Source organism: Triticum aestivum, chromosome 7A (assembly GCF_018294505.1).
Source record: "Triticum aestivum cultivar Chinese Spring chromosome 7A, IWGSC CS RefSeq v2.1, whole genome shotgun sequence".
Taxonomy (NCBI): domain Eukaryota; kingdom Viridiplantae; phylum Streptophyta; class Magnoliopsida; order Poales; family Poaceae; genus Triticum; species Triticum aestivum.
Genome location: NC_057812.1, coordinates 27,648,916 through 27,669,749, shown reverse-complemented (window position 1 = coordinate 27,669,749; position 20,834 = coordinate 27,648,916). Strand labels below are relative to the sequence as shown.

Here is a 20,834-nt window from a genome sequence, read left to right as displayed (position 1 = left end):
ACTCACCTATTCGCCCTGCACAATAATTCCTGCTGGGAACTCATCATGTGAGCCGAACCCATTAAAAACACGTTGCATGCTCTTTCTATCTTTTTTACTATGAGAAAGAATCTTTTCTTTTTTATTTGATGGGGACTTAAACTTGCTAAAAGTGACAGCCGTTGTGGGCCGTTAGCGAGCGTCCTGCCGCTCGCTAGATAAATAAATTAGGATTTGACAGATATAATAATCTCAGCAAGGCTTGCTTACTTCCCCTAAAAAAACAAAACAAGGCTTAGTTACTGAAATCGACGCATCGGCCCAGCCTGGTTCACTGGTTGGATCGCCGGCCCAGCTAGCGTACCCTACGGTCTTGTTTTTCTGAACCGTTCCACGCTCTGAATACACGGATCATGGAGACTGAGTGGTGGCTGGCGGTGAGGCTGAAGCTAGATGAGATCAAGGCGGCGGAGGAAGGAGAAGACCCGGCCAGTCCACACGACCCCGCCGATCTTTACTCCCCCCTCCTACCATGCATGCCCGATGGCCACCCCCTCCTTTATATCTCCCGCGCACGATAGAGCTGCTACGAGTTAATCGGTCAGTAGTCAGTGCTGTACTGCACGTCGCCAATGGCCGCCGAGGTGCTGGTCGGATCCGAGCGCCGCGTGCTCATCAGCGCCCTCCCCGCGCCGCCGCCGCCCGACAGCCTGCTCGGCCGCCTCGACCAGATCGACCTACGGGTACGCGCTTATCGATCACGTTACTTACACATTGACATTGCTGTGCCGACGGCGGCCCCGTTCTTGACGCGTTCTTGGGTAATGGCTGGCAGCTGAGGCAGCTGGAGGAGGAGCGGCGGCCGTCCACGGTCGCCGAGGGCGACGGCGCGCGCCCGGCGCCGCGGCACCAGCACAGCAAGTCCATGCCGTCGGCGCTCCAGCCGCAGGCCGACGCGCGCGACGTGAGGGGCACGCTCATGGACCGCCTCAACCTGCTCGAGTCGCGCATCAGGCAGCTCAGCTGCGAGCTCGACCTCGACGGCTCCGAGAGCGGCAAGGCTGCTGCGTCGTCCCTCCCGATGCCGATGCCGATGCCGATGCCGCGCCCGGCCGAGGACTGCGCGTGGTCCGAGCCGCCGCTGCCCGACCCCGCCATGCGCGCGCGCGCCGCGGCCGCGGCGGGAGGCGGCGCCGGGGCCAGCTGGAGCGCCGCGCAGATCCTGCAGAGGGGCGCCCGCCAGCTCAACCGCAACAAGACCAGCCACCCAGCCAAGGTACACGAGCCCTGTCCATCGACGCCATTACATCGCACACGTGATCTCGAGCTGTCGACTGCAAAATGCACACTGCAACCCTGTTCGAACTGCTGAAATCTTTTTGCCATTGGAAATGATCGCAGGTGAAGAAGCTGAAGGAGGCCAAGTGCGCCTGCGAGGAGGAGAAGAGGAAGGCGGAGCGCGCCAGCCGGCCGTCGGCTGGCCGGAGATGGTTCACCGTCGGATGCTAGTTTGCTAATCAATGGACAGATGGTCTCACCATTTGGTCCCTACTTGATGAATTAGAATGTGCCATTTGTTTTTTTGTCCTCTGTTTTTTTAGTTGCTCTGTTTTGTTTTAAGTTATATATATATAAGTATATATGTATCGATTGATTTGTATTTTTGTAAGCGTGTGTAGTGCCCATATACATGTTTGCCTTCTGAGAGTGCTAATTATTACAGCGAACCTCAATAAGTTTGTTCTATTGTGCTATACTGGTTCATACTCTAGCTCTGTCAAAGTCACTTGTGGATCCACCACACATCCTCTATATCTAGAAGAATGCAAATCTAGATCCAGTTTCTTTAGTCCCCAGGCGACCGTAGGATTATGCACTCTAGCAACAGCCTAAGGGTACCACAGAAATAGGCTATATCAGGATAAAACACATCACGTAGCCGCTACCCAAAACGATATCATGATATCAATACCAATGTAGTACCATTAGAGAATGTATAAATGCAAGATTCAATCGTTGCCAAAGAATTGATTTCGATTTCATTTGAGCATCCGCATTAGGTTTCACTTGAAGATAAGATCAAATAAATACAATTAATGCTTACAAAAAGCATGCCCGCATTAATGCAAGAAGCAATGGATCAAGATATCTCAACATTAATTTAGGAGATAGATAAGTACAAGAAACTATTGAGCAACATCCATCCAATATATGATTTTGCCCCTATATAAAACAGCAGGAAGAGCACACCAAGCACAACACAAAGGACATGCCAACCCAGGTTAAATAGACTATTCTCCTCATGGCACCTCAACCAGGGCAACACAAGAAGAACCATGGCCATTGCTTTCCTTGTCCTTGTGACAGTCTCTTCTTGTGCGGGTACTTATGGTGATGTCTTCTTCTACGCCATGGCAAGGCAAAAGAAGACATTATCATAAGGACCTGTAAAGCAATGGCCATGGTCCTCCTTGTGTTGGCCTGGTTGACGACATCGCGCCATTGTCATTGCAAGGGCGGAAATAGAGACATTCGCTTGGCTAAAATCATTTCTAAAGGTAGAAACCGCGGAAGGATCCGCCATCCAAGCGTGCCGAGATCCGTACTGCCAAGGGTCCACACCCAAATTATGCTGATGTATTGGCTACATTACATCTCATTAAACACTACCAATCACCATTGGGTCCCACCACCTTTTTGTTAGTAGTACGCGCATGGCTCTACTGTTCTCTCTCCTCTAATCACATACAAAAAGGCTTCAATTTATTTCTTAGTGCTATTCATATATTTTAAATAAAAATTTAATTTTTTGAATTTTTTATATATTTGAAATCCTGATGACGAGACCTTTCAAACAAGTCAAATATGCACGTATTTTGAACTCATTTAAATACCATTTGTTTCACAAGCTGATTGAGATAATTAAAATAAATTTCCTAAGAGATTTCAATTGTTTCTGTTATTTTGAAACAACGGTTCCAATTTTTTCAGAAAAAGTGACTTCAGATTTTACTATTACCTTTTTTGTAAAGGGTTTTTCAATTATTTCAAAGTAGTGATTTATATAATTTTCAAAAATTGATTTTTTATATATTTGAAATCCTGATGACAAGACCTTTCAAACAAGTCAAATATGCACGTATTTTGAACTCATTTAAATACCATTGTTTCACAAGCTGATTGAGATAATTAAAATAAATTTCATGAGAGATTTCAATTGTTTCTGTTATTTTGAAACAACGATTCCAATTTTTTCAGAAAAAGTGACTTCAGATTTTACTATTACCTTTTTTGTAAAGGGTTTTTCAATTATTTCAAAGTAGTGATTTATATAATTTTCAAAAATTGATTTCAGGTATTGGAAGATACTAGATTTCGATTATTCAAGATAGTGATTTCAATTATTTCATTATTTTGTAAAACCTATTTATTTTCCATAACAAATATTTATATTATTTAAGAAATGATTGAAATATCTTTATAAAGATTTCACATTTCACAACGTGATTTTAGTTATTTCAAAAGAGTGGATTGAATTATCAAAATACATATTTCAATTATTTCAAAGAACAATTTTTTTCACACAAGTGATTTTAATTCTTTTTGTAAAAACTAGATTCAATTTGTAGAAAGATTTCCTATTTCAGATATGTGATTTTAGTGAAGTCAACAACAATGGTTTCAATTATATTGTTGTTAGAAAAAGACCAATCTTCGATACATTTGTGTATTTCTCCGGTATTCCTAGTTTTACCGAGTGACAACCACTTTACATGGAAAAGGCGATTTTTTATCGAAAGAGACCACATGCCTAACGGAATGGCTAAAAAAGACCCCCTTCAGATGAAATTGACAAAAAAGACCCCCTTAGCCATGGCGGCATGCGCGGCGGGCGAGACATGGCACCTGCCGCCACTGTGCTAGGCGGCAGCCCCTCCCACCACCGGGTCAGCCGGCAGGTTGGCCAGAACACGAATCCGCACCCGCGACGTAATGGGGTTGGCGCGGTGGGCCTCGCCGCCTCAGGGGCAGCGGCATTACTATAGCTGATGGGCCCAGCCGCCTGAGGGGCTGGCGGCAGCCCTGTGCATGCTGCGTGCTGCCGATTCCCCATCTGTCGTTATCGTCTGCATGCAAAAATTCACTACTAGAACATCTCCCGTTCTTTGCACTGGTCTCTTGTCTCTCCAAGTATGCTAATTAGGAGGCGTACTAATTGATGGGTCAGTGGTCAGTCTATGTGCATGTCATGATTAATCCTTGAATTCTTTGATGGTCAATCGACAGCTCGAGTGCTGCAGCCGTCTTATGAGGTAAATTAGCAGGTACTCCTCATAGCTAAACTGCATTGCATAGCGTGCACAGGGCTTCCGCCAGCCCCTCAGGCGGCGGGGCCCAGCAGCTACAGTGACGCCGCTTGCCCCTGAGGCGGCGAGGCCCACCATGCCAACCCCGTTACGTCGCGGGTGCGGATACCTGTTCTGGCCAGCCTGCCGCCTGACCCGGTGGCGGCAGGGGCTGCCGCCTCACACTGTGGCGGCAGGTGCCACATGTCGCTCGCCGCGCATGCCGTGACCGTCGAGGGGGTCTTTTTTGTCAGTTTCATTCGGAGGGGTCCTTTTTAACAATTCTGTTAGGGCACAAATGAAGATGGCTTCGTACCGCTCTCGCGCTCCGCAGCGCGATACCGCACCACCTACCACAACCACTGCACCCACCGCTTTCAGTGCCAGCGCTGCCCAGTCCGCCTTCATTGATGGGGTCTCTGGCCGCGTCCTCCCATGCATCGTCCTTCGAGCGGCGGATCTGAGCCCCTTGGCGGAGTGGGTGGATCCAATCTCGGGGAGGATCCTACCATGTGTGGCTCTGACCGCCGTTGGAGAGTCTGCTGCTTGCCATGTAAGTCCCCCATCTACCCCTCCTCCCTCTCCGGGGGGGGGGGGGGGGGTTGCAATGCGCGCAGGCAGCTTCGGCAGAGCTCCATGGCCGTTCTTGGGCTGCTGTTGCTGCGCTTCCCAGGCCACGCCTCCAATCAATCATCGTGGCTGGGAGAAGCTCGCTCCCCGAGGAGCCTCCTGTCGATGCGCAGGCGGGCGCTGGCATGCCGGCTCCGATCTCCGTGATTCGCTTCCCAGCCGCGCCCGCCGCTCAAATCCGTGTCAGTGACCAAGAAGGTGGGCCTTGGGCGGTGGCCACTTCACGGCGTGCGCAACGTCTGGCTCGGCGCCAGGCGAATCAACTCCCGCAGCAGCCAAAGGATCCGAAGCAAAGGCGCCATGACCAGTCTGCGCACACTGCGGCCATGGCATTCAAGTTGCGTTTCAGCAATTGCTGGTACAGATGCCTTGCTTCAAGGCATTGAATGCCGAGACCCCCCAGGTCTGCTACAATTGCAGGCGGACGGGGCATTTGGAGCGCGAGTGCACCTCCCGTCCCACCAGAGCTCAGCAGTCTCCACCGCACTCCGCCACCACCCTAGTCCCTTCTACTCTCCGTGCCCCCGCCCCACCTGCACCGACGCCTTCCACATCTCCTCCCCCTGTCGTGCAGGCCTCTCTACGCCCGACTGCCGCCAACTGCGCGGCTGGGGCGGGCATGGATTTCATCCCGGGAGAGGCTCATAGGAGCCCGGCTATGTCCAGCTGCACCATCGTGTCTACGCCGGCGATGGAGGAGGAGGCCTACAAGCTGCGCACTACGGCCCTGATGCTCACGGCTTCGTCGCCGTGGGATGGCATCACTGCGGACATGGTGGTCCGGGCGATCGAGCGCGAGCATGACTTGTCTTGCCGTGACATCAACGTCGCTCCATGCTTCCCGGAAGACTTCATCCTCACTCTGGCTGAGCGTCATCAGCGCGATCTCGTCCTTGAGCGCAGCACGGTGGTCGTCGCCGGCGTTCAGTTCAAGCTCAGGCCATGGTTCCCCCCTCCTGGTGGAAACAGGGTGTGGCGCTTCTACTGCCGCGTCGCCATCGACCGTCTTCCGCTGAATGCGTGGGACTGGGACTCGGTCCAGGAGGTCATCGGGCGCGACTGCGACCTCGACCTCATCGAGTGTCAGTCCCTGACCAAGACAAATTGCACCGCGCTCTTTGCCTGGATTTGGGCTTGGGATCCGGACAAGATTCCTCTTGCATCCGACTTCACCGTGCTCAACAGGCCGGACGTGCAGCGTTCGAGGGGATCATTGCCTGAAGGAACTCCGAGAGAGCAAGGCAAGGAAGGGCCGCATTTTCCGGTGCTCATACACCTGGATGAGGTCAAGGACTACACACCACTTCTTGAAGGTGTGTTTGGGGAGTGGCCAAGGAGCTACAAGCACAAAGATTGGCGCATGGGCATCAAGGACGGCGAAGGCCGGAGCCGGCCGGTGGCTTCGGCTGGCTCGTTCAACATTGGCCGCCGCCATGATGAGGATCATGATGAGGGCGGCAGCAGGCTCAGGGGTCGGCAAGGCCGAGAGGGAGGGCGCAAGAGATTCTGGAAGGGGATGCGCGACCAGACGCAATGCAGAGACACGGCGACGTACGATCCCCAGCCGCGCCGGCACAGGCGCCGGGATGGGGTTGCCGTGCCGATCGACGTCCCTGTGGAGAGGCAGCAGCATGTGGCTTCTGTCGGGATGGGCAGGGCTGCACCGCGTACTGCGTGCGGGCCCGTTCAGCAGAGCCGTGACCGGGTGCTCGTGACCCTGTCCTTGGAGGTTCAGCAGGTGCCTGTCCCCCCGCCCATGGAGGGGCGGCCCGCCCAGCCAGTACAGGTGGAAGAGGGGCATACAGTCCAGCAGGCTGACGAAGGAGCCAGGAGCGATGCAGAAAGTGCAGCTGATGCCCCGACCACCGGGCACTTTGCTGACGAAGGGCTCGACGAGTCCACTCTACCGCCCCCTGATCTCGCTGCTAGAGCGCTGGCGTCGGCGGCAACAGAGACTGGGGGCCCGTCGCAGGCCAACCTTGCACCGGTCCTCCTCGTGGCTGGGCAATCGTTTTGCATGCCGCAACAGCTCTTGCCTCTTGGCCCCATGCTCGGGCCACACCTGACCATGCAGGACGCCACTTCCATCACCGCTGCGGGCATCGCCTCCTACTTCAACCTGACATGCTAGGATGCAACATCCATCACTGCGGCAGGCATGGCATCGTACTTCAGCCCGACCAGACAGAGCAACCATGACCTGCCGCCTCTGCCGCCCTGCCTGGGACCGATGAGCTTGGGGGGTTGGGGGCTACCTGATCCCTCCTCCGTGATGATACAAGGGGACTGGGAGACCACAACCATGCCAGGAGACTAGGAGACGACCATGCTGCACGCGGGCCCCTACTGGCTGCCCACCTGGGGTTCGGCCCAACTCCACAATTTGCGCTGGAACCCATGCTGAGCCACCGGCCCTGAGGTGGTTTTCGGCCCCGACGCTGCGACGGCCAACATGTAGCCGGTGCACGCCCTGGATAGCGAGCTGATCCCCTCGGTTGAGGAGACTAGAGCCGGGAGGGCCTTGGCGGAGGCCAACCTGACAGGACCTGGGCTCCTAACTGCCATCACCACCAAGGTCTCCGAGCTGCATATTGATGAGCAACGGGCCTTCATCAGCAACATCGCCTCGCTGCTTTCCGACTCGCTCCTTGGAGCCCCAAAAGCAACATCACGACCATTCAAGCAGCGCCTGTTGGGGGCCATGAAGAAATCAAGGCAGAGCATCCGTCTTTCCCGTCAGCACTCCAACCTCTCGTCCTCGAGGCGCTCGCAGCAGCGATCGGCGTCAAGCTTGGGTTCATCAGGAGGGCGGAGGACTTCAACGGTGACACGCTGCTCCAGTACCTCCACTTCTTCCGCTCACCGATGCCACCGGAGAACGTGGCGAAGCTGGCAGAGATTGTCGGGCTTACCACTCTGGCTCAGCTGCGCCTTCCAGACGACGAGCTCCAGGCCATCCTGGATGAGCTCGCCGCTCGGGCGATGTAGCACACTCACCTGCGCCCCTGCTGCATGTCTTCTTAGTTTCCCATGATTAGTGTCCAACTGAATTTGTGTGTGCACGGCCGAAAGGCCGTCGAGCGAGCCGTCGCTCCTACCAGTAGCTGGCCGGCCTTGGCAAGCCATGCCTCGCCGCTTATCTGCATGCCTTTACTATTTCCTTATGAATGAACAACTTTATCTAGTGAACTGGAATGTGAGGGGTTTGAATGATAGAGCGCGTCGCGCGACTGTGCGTGCGATGGTTGAAGGCACACGCTGCTCCATTGTGTGCATCCAAGAATCCAAGCTCGCTGCCACCTCTGTTAGGGACCGAAGGGAGATCGTTGGATCTCTTTTTGACGAACACACGACCCTGGACGCTGATGGTACGAGGGGAGGAATACTACTTTGTTGGCGGTCCGAGTGTTTCAGTGTGAGCAACATTGCCATTAGGGATTTCTCCATTACTGCAACCTTCACCCCTTCGGAAGGAGGGCCGGCTTGGGCATTGACTATGGTCTATGGCCCTCATGACGATGCCCGGAAACAGTCCTTCCTTAATGAGATGGCTGCAATCCACAACGCCATGACCCAACCGTGGTTGGTGATTGGTGATTTCAACCTAATTAAGGACCCCCAGGATAAGAACAATCGAAGAGTTAATCGTAGATGGATGAACAAATTTTGCCGCACCCTAAACAGATCAACCCTACATGAGATCCCGCTAATAGGGCGTCGTTTCACGTGGAGTAACGAGCAGGACTCGCCAACCCTAGTCAGATTAGACCGTGCATTCTGCAATGTCGAATGGGAATTGCTCTTTCTCGGCGCCAAGCTGCTGCCCAAAGCGTCCTCGGTCTCGGACCATTGCCCTCTACAGCTCGTCAACGACACGATCATCAAGACAAATAGAAGAGATTCCGTTTTGAATCTTATTGGCAGCACATCCAAGGCTTTCAGGAGATCGTGGCTCAATCTTGGAATGGGCCCGTCCGCAACAGTTCCGCAATCACCAAATTTAACTGTAAACTCCATCGACTGAGCAAGGACTTGAGAGCATGGAGCAAATCAATATCAGGAGACATTCACAAGCAACCATTGATGGTGAACGAGATCGCTCTACAACTGGACACCGCACAGGACCATAGGCCTCTAAGAACAAGCGAGCGGGAGTTGCAGTCTCGCCTGAAATCTAGAGGCTTAGGGCTGTCCGTGCTCCTTAAAATAAAGCTAAGGCAGAGAAGCCGTGTGTTGTGGTTGAAAGCAGGGAATGCCAACACCAAATTCTTTCAAAGAAAAGCAAACGCACGGCATAAGCGCAACACCATCCACCTGCTTCAGGGACCGTCGGGACCGATCTTCACCTTCGAGGAAATGGGACAACATGCACATGAATATTTCCAAAACATCTTTGGCTCGGAGAGCCCGAGGTCGGCAGCCCTTAATTGGGACGAGCTTGATCTGGACCATGTTGACCTATCGGACTTGGAGGGTGATTTCTCTTCAGAGGAGACAAAACGTGCAATTGATGATATACCCGCCGAAAAAGCACCTGGGCCAGACGGGTTCTTAGGAGGCTTCTTCAAATCTTGTTCGGAAATTATTAAGACCGACCTATTGGCAGCCGTGAACCAGCTCTACCACATGGACAGCCGGGGCCTGAATCGCATTAACATTGCTATCTTGGTCCTTCTTCCAAAGAAGCAAGGGGCTGACGGGCTCAAGGATTTCCGACCAATCTCTCTCTTGCACAGCCTCATCAAGATCCTGACCAAGATACTTGCATCCAGGCTGGCCCCTAAACTTGCAAGCTTAGTTGACCAATGCCAAAGTGCTTTTATCAAAAAACGGAGCATCCAGGAGAACTTCCTATATATACAAAGCACGATCAGAAAACTTCAGAAAGCAAAGCAACCCGCAATTCTGCTAAAACTAGATATTGCGAAAGCATTCGACTCTCTCTCCTGGCCTTACGTCTTGGACATGCTTGAGGCGCGAGGGTTCGGTGCACGCTGGTGCGAGTGGATCGCCATGTTGCTCAGGACATCCACTTCTCGGGTGATCATCAATGGGCAGCTAACTGAGGCCATTCAACACCGGCAAGGCCTGAGGCAGGGGGACTCGCTCTCCCCATTCCTATTCATCCTGGCCATGGATCCATTGCAAAGGATGTTCAGCCTCACAACTACGCGTGGTCTTCTCACCAAACTACCTGGACGTTCCCCTTTGATGCGCTGTTCCTTCTACGCTGACGATGTCGCCATGTTCATGAACCCCAACACGAATGATGCCCGTATGATCCACCTGCTTCTCCACTGCTTTGGCCAAGTCTCAGGGCTAAAAGTTAATGCAGAAAAGAGCATGGCCTTACCAATAAGATGTGCAACAATTGACTTAGCATCTGTCCTGGCACCCCTCTGCATTCCATGCAAATACTTTCCGGTCACCTACCTGGGAATGCCACTTTCCCTCAGAAATTTAACCAAGGCGGACTTTGATCCTTTTTTGATGAAATTCGGAAATAAAACTGCAACATGGAAGGGTGTGATACGTCTCCAATGTTTCTATAATTTTTGATTGCTCCATGCTATATTATCTATTGTTTTAGACATTATTGGGATTTATTATCCACTTTTATATTATTTTTGGGACTAACCTATTAACCGGAGGCCGAGCCCAGAATTGCTGTTTTTTGCCTGTTTTAGGGTTTCGAAGAAAAGGAATATCAAACAGAGTCCAAACGGAATGAAACCTTCGAAAACGTGATTTTCTCATCAGATAAGATCCAGGAGACTTGGACCCTCCGTCAAGAAAGCCACGAGATGGTCACAAGGGTAGGGGCGCCCCCCTAGGGCGCGCCCCCTGCCTCATGGGCCCCTCAAAGCTCCACCGACGTACTTCTTCCTCCTATATATATCCACGTACCCCCAAATGATCGGGGACAGAGCCAAAAACCTAATTCCACCGCCGCAACTTTCTGTATCCACGAGATCCCATCTTGGGGCCTGTTCCGGAGCTCCGCCGGAGGAGGCATCGATCACGGAGGGCTTCTACATCATCATCCAAGCCCCTCCTATGAAGTGTGAGTAGTTTACTTCAGACCTACGGGTCCATAGCTAGTAGCTAGATGGCTTCTTCTATCTTTTTGGATCTCAATACAATGTTCTCCCCCTCTATCGTGGAAATCTATTCGATGTAATCTTCTTTTTGCGGTGTGTTTGTTGAGACCGATGAATTGTGAGTTTATGATCAAGTCTATCTATGAATAATATGTGAATCTTCTCTGAATTCTTCTATGTGTGATTGGTTATCTTTGCAAGTCTCTTCGAATTATCAGTTTGGTTTGGCCTACTAGATTGGTTGTTCTTGCCATGGAAGAAGTGCTTAGCTTTGGGTTCGATCTTGCGGTGTTCTTTCCCAGTGATAGAAGGGGCAGCAAGGCACGTATTGTATCGTTGCCATCGAGGATAACAAGATGGTTTTTTTTATCATATTGCATGAAACTATCCCTCTACTTCATGTCATCTTGCTTAAGGCATTACTCTGTTTTTAACTTAATACTCCAGATGCATGCTGGATAGTGGTCGATGAGTGGAGTAATAGTAGTAGATGCAGAATCGTTTCGGTCTACTTGTCTCGGACGTGATGCCTATATACATGATCATACCTAGATATTCTCATAACTATGCTCAATTCTGTCAATTGCTCAACAGTAATTTGTTCTCCCACCATAGAATACTTATGCTCTTGAGAGAAGCCACTAGTGAAACCTATGCCCCACGAGTCTCTTTCTCATCATATCAATCTCCACCACTTTATTATTGCTTTGCTTTTACTTTATTTACTTTGCATCTCTATACCAAAAATACCAAAAAAAATATTTATCATCTCTATCAGATCTCACTTTCGTAAGTGACCGTGAAGGGATTGACAACCCCTAAGCGCGTTGGTTGTGTTGAGCTATTGTTTTTGTGTAGGTACGAGGGACTCGAGCGTAGCCTCCTACTGGATTGATACCTTGGTTCTCAAAAACTGAGGGAAATACTTACGCTACTTTGCTGCATCATCCCTTCCTCTTCGGGGATGTCCAATGCAGTGCTCAAGAGGTAGCAAGAAGGATTTCTGGCGCCGTTGGCGGGGAGTCTGCGCAAAAGTCAACATACCAAGTACCAATCATAATCCCTATCTCCCGCATTACATTATTTGCCATTTGCCTCTTGTTTTCCTCTCCCCCCCAATTGACCCTTGTCGTTTTATTCGCCCTCTGTCTCTATCCTCCCTCTTATTCTCCGTTTGCCTTTTTGCCCGTTTGCTTTTTGTTTGCTCGTGTGTTAGTTTGCTTGTTTGTCGCGATGGCTCAAGATAATACTAAATTGTGTGACTTCACCAATACCAATAATAATGATTTCCTTAGCACTCCGATTGCTCCTCTTACCGGCCTTCCTAGTGAAGATGCCGCTACCCATCTTAATAGCTTCGTTGATTTGTGTGACATGCAAAAGAAAAAAGATGTCGATAATGATATTGTTAAATTGAAGCTATTTCCTTTTTCGCTTAGAGATCATGCTAAAGCTTGGTTTTCGTCTTTGCCTAAAAATAGTATTGATTCATGGAACAAGTGCAAAGATGCTTTTATCTCTAAATATTTTCCTCCCGCTAAGATCATCTCTCTTAGAAACAATATTATGAATTTTAAACAACTTGATCATGAACATGTTGCACAAGCTTGGGAGAGAATGAAATTAATGATACGTAATTGCCCTACTCATGGTTTAAATTTGTGGATAATTGTTCAGAATTTTTATGCCGAATTGAATTTTGCTTTTAGAAATCTTTTAGATTCGGCCGTGGGAGGCACTTTTATGGAAATCACTTTAGGAGAAGCTACTAAACTCCTAGATAATATTATGGTTAATTATTCTCAATGGCATACTGAAAGATCTACTAAAAAGGTGCATGCGATAGAAGAAATTAATGTTTTGAGTGGAAAGATGGATGAACTTATGAAATTATTTGCTAATAAGAGTGTTTCTTCTGATCCTAATGATGTGCCCTTGTCTACTTTGACTGAGAAAAATAATGAATCTATGGATGTGAATTTTGTTGGTAGGAATAATTTTGGTAACAACGCGTATAGAGGAAATTTCAATCCTAGGCCTTATCCTAGTAATCCCTCTAATAATTATGGTAATTCCTACAACAATTCTTATGGAAATTATAACAAGATGCCCTCTGATTTTGAATCTAATATTAAAGAATTTATTTCTTCGCAAAAGAATTTTAATGCTATGATTGAAGAAAAATTGCTTAAGATTGATGATTTGGCTAGGAACGTTGATAGAATTGCTCTTGATGTTGATTATTTTAAAATTAGATCTATTCCACCTAAGCATGATATCAATGAGTCTCTCAAAGCCATGAGAATTTCCATTGACGAGTGCAAAGAAAGAACCGCTAGGATGCGTGCTAAGAAAGATGCCTTTATAAAAGCGTGTTCTTCTAGTTCCTATGAAAATAATGATGAAGATCTAAAAGTTATTGATGTGTCCCCTATTAAATCTTTGTTTTGCAAAATGAATCTTGATAATGATGGGACTGAATATGATCCACCTTTACCTAGAAGGCGTTCTAAGAATTCGGAATTTGTTGATCTTGATGCTAAATTTGATAAAAGTGGGATTGAAGAAATTAAAACCCTAGATGTTGCTAAACCCACTATTGTGGATTTCAAGAAATTTAACTATGAAAATTTATCTTTGATTGATTGTGTTTCATTGTTGCAATCCGTGCTAAAATCTCCTCACGCTTATAGTCAAAATAAAGCGTTTACTAAACATATCGTTGATGCCTTGATGCAATCTTATGAAGAAAAACTTGAATTGGAAGTTTTTATCCCTAGAAAACTTTATGATGAGTGGGAACCAACTATTAAAATTTAAATTAAAAATTATGAGTTTTATACTTTTTGTGATTTGGGTGCTAGTGTCTCTACTATTCCCAAAACTTTGTGTGATTTACTAGATTTCCGTGATTTTGATGATTGCTCTCTAAACTTGCATCTTGCGGATTCCACTATTAAGAAACCTATGGGAAGAATTAATGATGTTCTTATTGTTGCTAATAGGAATTATGCCCGTAGATTTTATTTCTCTTGATATAGATTGCAATCCTTCTTGCCCTATTATTCTTGGTAGACCTTTCCTTACAACGGTTGGTGCAATTATTGATATGAAGGAAGGGAATATTAGATTTCAATTTCCATTAAAAAGGGCATGGAACACTTCCCTAGAAAGAAAATAAAATTACCATATGAATCTATCATGAGAGCCACTTATGGATTGTCTACCAAAGGTGGCAATACCTAGATCTATTCTTGCTTGTTATGCCTAGCTAGGGGCGTTAAACGATAGCGCTTGTTGGGAGGCAACCCAATTTTATTTTTATTACTTTCTTTTTGCTCCTGTTTAGTAATAAATAAATTACCTAGACTTTTTTTTTGTTTTTTGTGTTTAATTAGTGTTTGTGCCAAGTAGAACCATTGGGAAGACTTGGGGAAAGTCTTGTTGAACTTGCTGTAAAAAACAGAAACTTTAGCGCTCACGAGAACTTCTGTCATTTTTATTTGGAAAGTGATATTTAGTTAATTCTTTTTGCAGATGATTAATAGATAAATTCCTCACGTCAAGCAATTTATTTTAGAATTTTTGGGGTTCCAGATATTGCGCTAGCTACAGATTACTACAGACTGTTCTGTTTTTGACAGATTCTGTTTTTCGTGTGTTGTTTGCTTATTTTGAGGAATCTATGGCTAGTAAAATAGTTTATAATCCATAGAGAAGTTGGAATACAGTAGGTTTAACACCCATATAAATAAAGATTTAGTTCATTACAGTACCTTGAAGTGGTCTTTTGTTTTCTTTCGCTAACGGAGCTCATGAGTTTTCTACTTTAAGTTTTGTGTTGTGAAGTTTTCAAGTTTTGGGTAAAGATTTGATGGATTATGGAACAAGGAGTGGCAAGAGCCTAAGCTTGGGGATGCCCATGGCACCCCCAAGATAATCTAAGGACACCTAAAAGCCAAAGCTTGGGGATGCCCCAGAAGGCATCCCCTCTTTCGTCTACTTCTATCGGTAACTTTACTTGGAGCTATATTTTTATTCACCACATGATATGTGTTTTGCTTGGAGCATATTTTATGATTTGAGTCTTTGCTTATTAGTTTACCACAATCATTCTTGCTGTACACACCTTTTGAGAGAGCCATACATAATTTGGAATTTGATAGAATACTCTATGCGCTTCACTTATATCTTTTGAGTTATATAATTTTACTCCATGTGCTTCACTTATATCTTTTGAGTTATATAATTTTGCTCTAGTGCTTCACTTATATCTTTTAGAGCACGGTGGTGGATTTGTTTTATAAAAACTATTGATCTCTCATGCTTCACTTAGATTATTTTGAGAGTCTTAATAGCATGGTAATTTGCTTAAAATCCTAATATGCTTGGTATGCAAGATTAATAAGTGTGTTGAATACTAAGAAGAAATTGATGCTTGATAATTGTTTTAAGATATGAGGATGGTGATATTAGAGTCATGCTAGTTGAGTAGTTGTGAATTTGAGAAATGCTTGTGTTAAAGTTTGTGATTCCCGTAGCATGCACGTATCGTGAACCGTTATGTGATGAAGTCGGAGCATGATTTATTTATTGATTGTCTTCATTATGAGTGGCGGTCGGGGACAAGCGATGGTCTTTTCCTACCAATATATCCCCCTAGGAGCATGCGCGTAATACTTTGCTTTGATAACTTCTAGATTTTTGCAATAAGTATATGAGTTCTTTACGACTAATGTTGAGTCCATGGATTATACGCACTTTCCTTCATTCCACCATTGCTAGCCTCTCTAATACCGCGCACTTTTCGCCGGTATCATACACCCACCAAATACCTTCCTCAAAACAGCCACCATACCTACCTATCATGTCATTTCCATAGCCATTCCGAGATATATTGCCATGCAACTTTCCACCGTTCCGTTCATTATGACACGCTCCATCATTGTCATATTGCTAGCATGATCATGTAGTTGACATCGTATTTGTGGCAAAGCCACTGTTCATAATTCTTTCATACATGTCACTCTTGATTCATTGCATATCCTGGTACACCGCCAGAGGTATTCATATAGAGTCATATTTTGGTCTAAGAATCGAGTTGTAATTCATGAGTTGTAAGTAAATAAAAGTGTGATGATCCTCATTATTAGAGCATTGTCCCAGTGAGGAAAGGATGATGGAGACTATGATTCCCCCACAAGTCGGGATGAGACTCCGGATGAAAAATAATAATAATAAAGAGGCCATAAAAAATAGAAATGCCCAAATAAAAAAATATGAGAGAAAAAGAGAGAAGGGACAATGTTACTATCCTTTTACCACACTTGTGCTTCAAAGTAGCACCATGATCTTCATGATAGAGAGTCTCTCATTATGTCACTTTCATATACTAGTGGGAATTTTTTATTATAGAACTTGGCTTGTATATTCCAATGATGGGCTTCCTCAAAATGCCCTAGGTCTTCGTGAGCAAGCGAGTTGGATGCACACCCACTTAGTTTCTTTTGAGCTTTCATATACTTATAGCTCTAGTGCATCCGTTGCATGGCAATCCCTACTCACTAACATTGATATCTATTGATGGCCATCTCCATAGCCCGTTGATACGCCTAGTTGATGTGAGACTATCTTCTCCCTTTTTGTCTTCTTCACAACCACCATTCTATTCCACCTATAGTGCTATATCCATGGCTCACGCTCATGTATTGCGTGAAGATCGAAAAAGTTTTGAAAATGTCAAAAGTATGAAACAATTGCTTGGCTTGTCATTGGGGTTGTGCATGATTTAAATACTTTGTGTGGTGAAGACAGAGCATAGCCAGACTATATGATTTTGTAGGGATAGCTTTCTTTGGCCATGATATTTTGAGAAGACATAATTGCTTTGTTAGTATGCTTGAAGTATTATTATTTTTATGTCAACATAAACTTTTGTCTTGAATCTTTTGAATCTGAATATTCATACCACAATTAAGAAGATTTACATTGAAATTATGCCAAGTAGCACTCCGCATCAAAAATTCTGTTTTTATTATTTACCTACTCGAGGACGAGCAAGAATTAAGCTTGGGGATGCTTGATACGTCTCCAACGTATCTATAATTTTTGATTGCTCCATGCTATATTATCTACTGTTTTAGACATTGGGCTTTATTATCCATTTTTATATTATTTTTGGGACTAACCTATTAACCGGAGGCCCAGCCCAGAATTGCTGTTTTTTTTTGCCTATTTTAGGGTTTCGAAGAAAAGGAATATCAAACGGAGTCCAAACAGAATGAAACCTTCGGAAACGTGATTTTTCTCATCAGATAAGATCCAGGAGACTTGGACCCTCCGTCAAGAAAGCCACGAGGTGGTCACGAGGGTAGGGGGCACCCCCCTAGGGCGCGCCCCCTGCCTCGTGGGCCCCTCGAAGCTCCACCGACGTTCTTCTTCCTCCTATATATGTCCACGTACCCCCAAACGATCGGGGACGGAGCCAAAAACCTAATTCCACCGCCGGAACTTTATGTATCCACGAGATCCCATCTTGGGGCCTGTTCCGGAGCTCCGTCGGAGGAGGCATCGATCACGGTGGGCTTCTACATCATCATCCAAGCCCCTCTGATGAAGTGTGAGTAGTTTACTTCAGACCTACTGGTCCATAGCTAGTAGCTAGATGGCTTCTTCTCTCTTTTTGGATCTCAATACAATGTTCTCCCCCTCTCTCGTGGAGATCTATTCGATGTAATCTTCTTTTTGCAGTGTGTTTGTTGAGACCGATGAATTGTGGGTTTATGATCAAGTCTATCTATGAATAATATTTGAATCTTTCTCTGAATTCTTTTATGTATGATTGGTTATCTTTGCAAGTCTCTTCGAATTATCAGTTTGGTTTGGCCTACTAGATTGGTTGTTCTTGCCATGGGAGAAGTGCTTAGCTTTGGGTTTGATCTTGCGGTGTCCTTTCCCAATGACAGAAGGGGCAGCAAGGCACGTATTGTATCATTGCCATCGAGGATAACAAGATGGGTTTTTTATCATATTGCATGAAACTATCCATCTACTTCATGTCATCTTGCTTAAAGCGTTACTCTGTTTTTAACTTAATACTCTAGATGCATGCTGGATAGCGGTCGATGAGTGGAGTAATAGTAGTAGATGCAGAATCGTTTCGGTCTACTTATCTCGGACGTGATGCCTATATACATGATCATACCTAGATATTGTCATAACTATGCTCAATTCTATCAATTGCTCAACAGTAATTTGTTCACCCACCGTAGAATACTTATGCTCTTGAGAGAAGCCACTAGTGAAACCTATGGCCCCCAGGTCTCTTTCTCATCATATCAATCTCCATCACTTTATTATTGCTTTGCTTTTACTTTGCTTTTACTTTATTTACTTTGCATCTCTATACCAAAAATACCAAAAAAATATTATTTATCATCTCTATCAGATCTCACTTTCGTAGGTGACCGTGAAGGGATTGACTACCCCTAAGCGCGTTGGTTTCGTTGAGCTATTGTTTTTGTGTAGGTATGAGGGACTCGAGCATAGCCTCCTACCGGATTGATACCTTGGTTCTCAAAAACTGAGGGAAATACTTACGCTACTTTGTTGCATCATCCCTTCCTCTTCGGGGAAATCCAATGCAGTGCTCAAGAGGTAGCAGGGTGGTCTGATGGCAAAGAGTGGCCGACTAGTATTGCTGAAATCCGGTCTCACCGCGCTGACCATTTATATGATGACGGTGCACAAGTTGCCCGCCTGGATCTTAAAACGCCTTACTCAGCTTTGTCGCTCCTGGCTCTGGAGTGGTGAGGACACCTGCAACGGGGGAAAATGCAGAGTAGGATGTAACCAAATATGTCGCCCCAAGAATCTTGGAGGGCTAGGGGTGCTGGACTTATGGAGGTTCAGAACGGCGCTGCGTTTAAGATGGTTATGGTTGGCTTGGCAGGATCCGCCCCGTCCTTGGGCACGGTCACCACTCCCTTGCAATGACAAGGAGCGCATGCTGTTTGCCATGGCAACAGAGATCAAACTCGGCGATGGGCGAAAGGCTAGCTTCTGGCATGACCGATGGTTGCATGGACAGTCCCCAAAAATTTTAGCCCCTGCCCTTTTTACCATTTCAGCGAGGAAAAACCGGACAATACATGATGCGCTAATGGATCAGACATGGTTGGGTGACCTTGCACATGGGTTGACTGACGACATGCTGCATGAGCTTTCCAGCCTTGCAGACAAGCTGGATAGTGTGGTGCTTCAGGATGGCCAGCCTGACGCTATTGCATGGAGGTTCACACCGAACCATGAATATTCTGCCCGCTCAGCCTACCTGCTTCAGTTCGAAGGATCCGTGACCTCCGAGGGGCACAACCTCATTTGGAAGGGATGGGCCCCCGATAAATGCCGTTTCTTCTTATGGACGGCCATTCTTGGCAGAATCTTAACCGCGGATGCTCTGCTGCGTCGGGGATGGGAAAACAATTATTTCTGCCCTCTCTGCGAGAGGAATCTAGAAACACCGACACATCTACTCTTGGAATGCCCCTGGTCACGGTATGCTTTGGAAAAGATGGCTCGTTTAACACGCATGCCTACGCTTCTACCGGCGACATGGGAAGGTCTGGATTCCATCAAAGCATGACTATCAACCTGTCATGAAAGGACAAGGGAGGATACGAGGAAAGGGGCTCTATCCATCATACAACTCATGTCGTGGGAGATATGGCGTGAGCGTAACAGACAAATATTTCAGAAAGAAGCCATGAGCAGGGAGGCTTTCATAGAGAAAGCAAGAGAAGAGGTCCGGCTTTGGAATATGGCTGGAGCGGGCATCCCTTTTGACCCTGGTTGATTTCATGTAGTCTTGTTTGCCCCGCTCTCCTTTCTTCTTCCTTTTTTTGCCTTCCGGTTTTGGTCGAGCCTTCTCGCCGTCTACCCGCCTTGGGTACGCTTGTAGCCCGACTTTTCTCTCTCTCTCTCTCTCATCAATGAATTTGGTAGATACTACCAACATTTAAAAAAACAATTCTGTTGGGTAGGTGGTTTCTTTGGACAAAAAATCGGAAAAGGCTACACGAATCTCCAACAAGCCTCAAACTATGGCCCGTTGCCCGGTAGGTACCTTGCTGCCTCAATTAGAGGAGAAGATTGGTGTTACTTGGCCTATCTCCTAGCAAACCGTTTCTTTCTTCTTCTCTCTTCCTGCTTGCAGTTCGACCTAACATCTGATCTATCTGCATGCCTTCCATGGTGGCCACAAGCAGTAGAGGGATACCATAGATTCCTATAGTTTACCCGGGTTGGTCACCCGTACACAACCCTACAGTGGCACCGCCCCGGAAAGTCGTAATGTGGTCGCGTTTTGAGTAGGTTCTAGAAGGTATTGTTAGTTTTCCTTTCTTTTCTATGTTTTATCTATTAGTTTTAATTGTTTTTCTTTTGGTTTTTACATTTTTTCTCTTTTCCTGTTTTTTCGTTTTCATCTTCTTTTTCACATTTTAATTCATGAACAATAGTACTAAAATTTGTGAATACTAAAAAAATGTAAGCACTTTTAAAAATTCATGGATATATATATTTTAAAATCCATTAATATTTTAAATTTTATGAACATTTTAAAAGTTTGTTAACATTTTTTAATTCGTGAACTTTGTTCAAATTCATGAAAACTGTTTGAAATCCACAAATATTTTAGAAATTTGCAAATCTCTTTAAAATTAATATTTTTTTATTCAGGAAATGTTTAGAATCCAGGATTTCTAGCCAAGGCAGATAA

At 46.3% G+C, this 20,834-nt stretch overlaps 1 protein-coding gene across 1 annotated transcript; it reads left to right on the top strand.

Moving 5' to 3' along the window:
- Positions 1-494: 494 nt before the first annotated feature.
- On the top strand, positions 495-1,643 carry LOC123154195 (uncharacterized). The gene is made up of 3 exons (XM_044572975.1): positions 495-722; positions 815-1,255; positions 1,381-1,643. Exons 1-3 carry the CDS (start codon positions 612-614, stop codon positions 1,486-1,488), a joined length of 660 nt encoding a protein of 219 aa, XP_044428910.1. The 5' UTR covers positions 495-611; the 3' UTR covers positions 1,489-1,643.
- Positions 1,644-20,834: the final 19,191 nt, after the last annotated feature.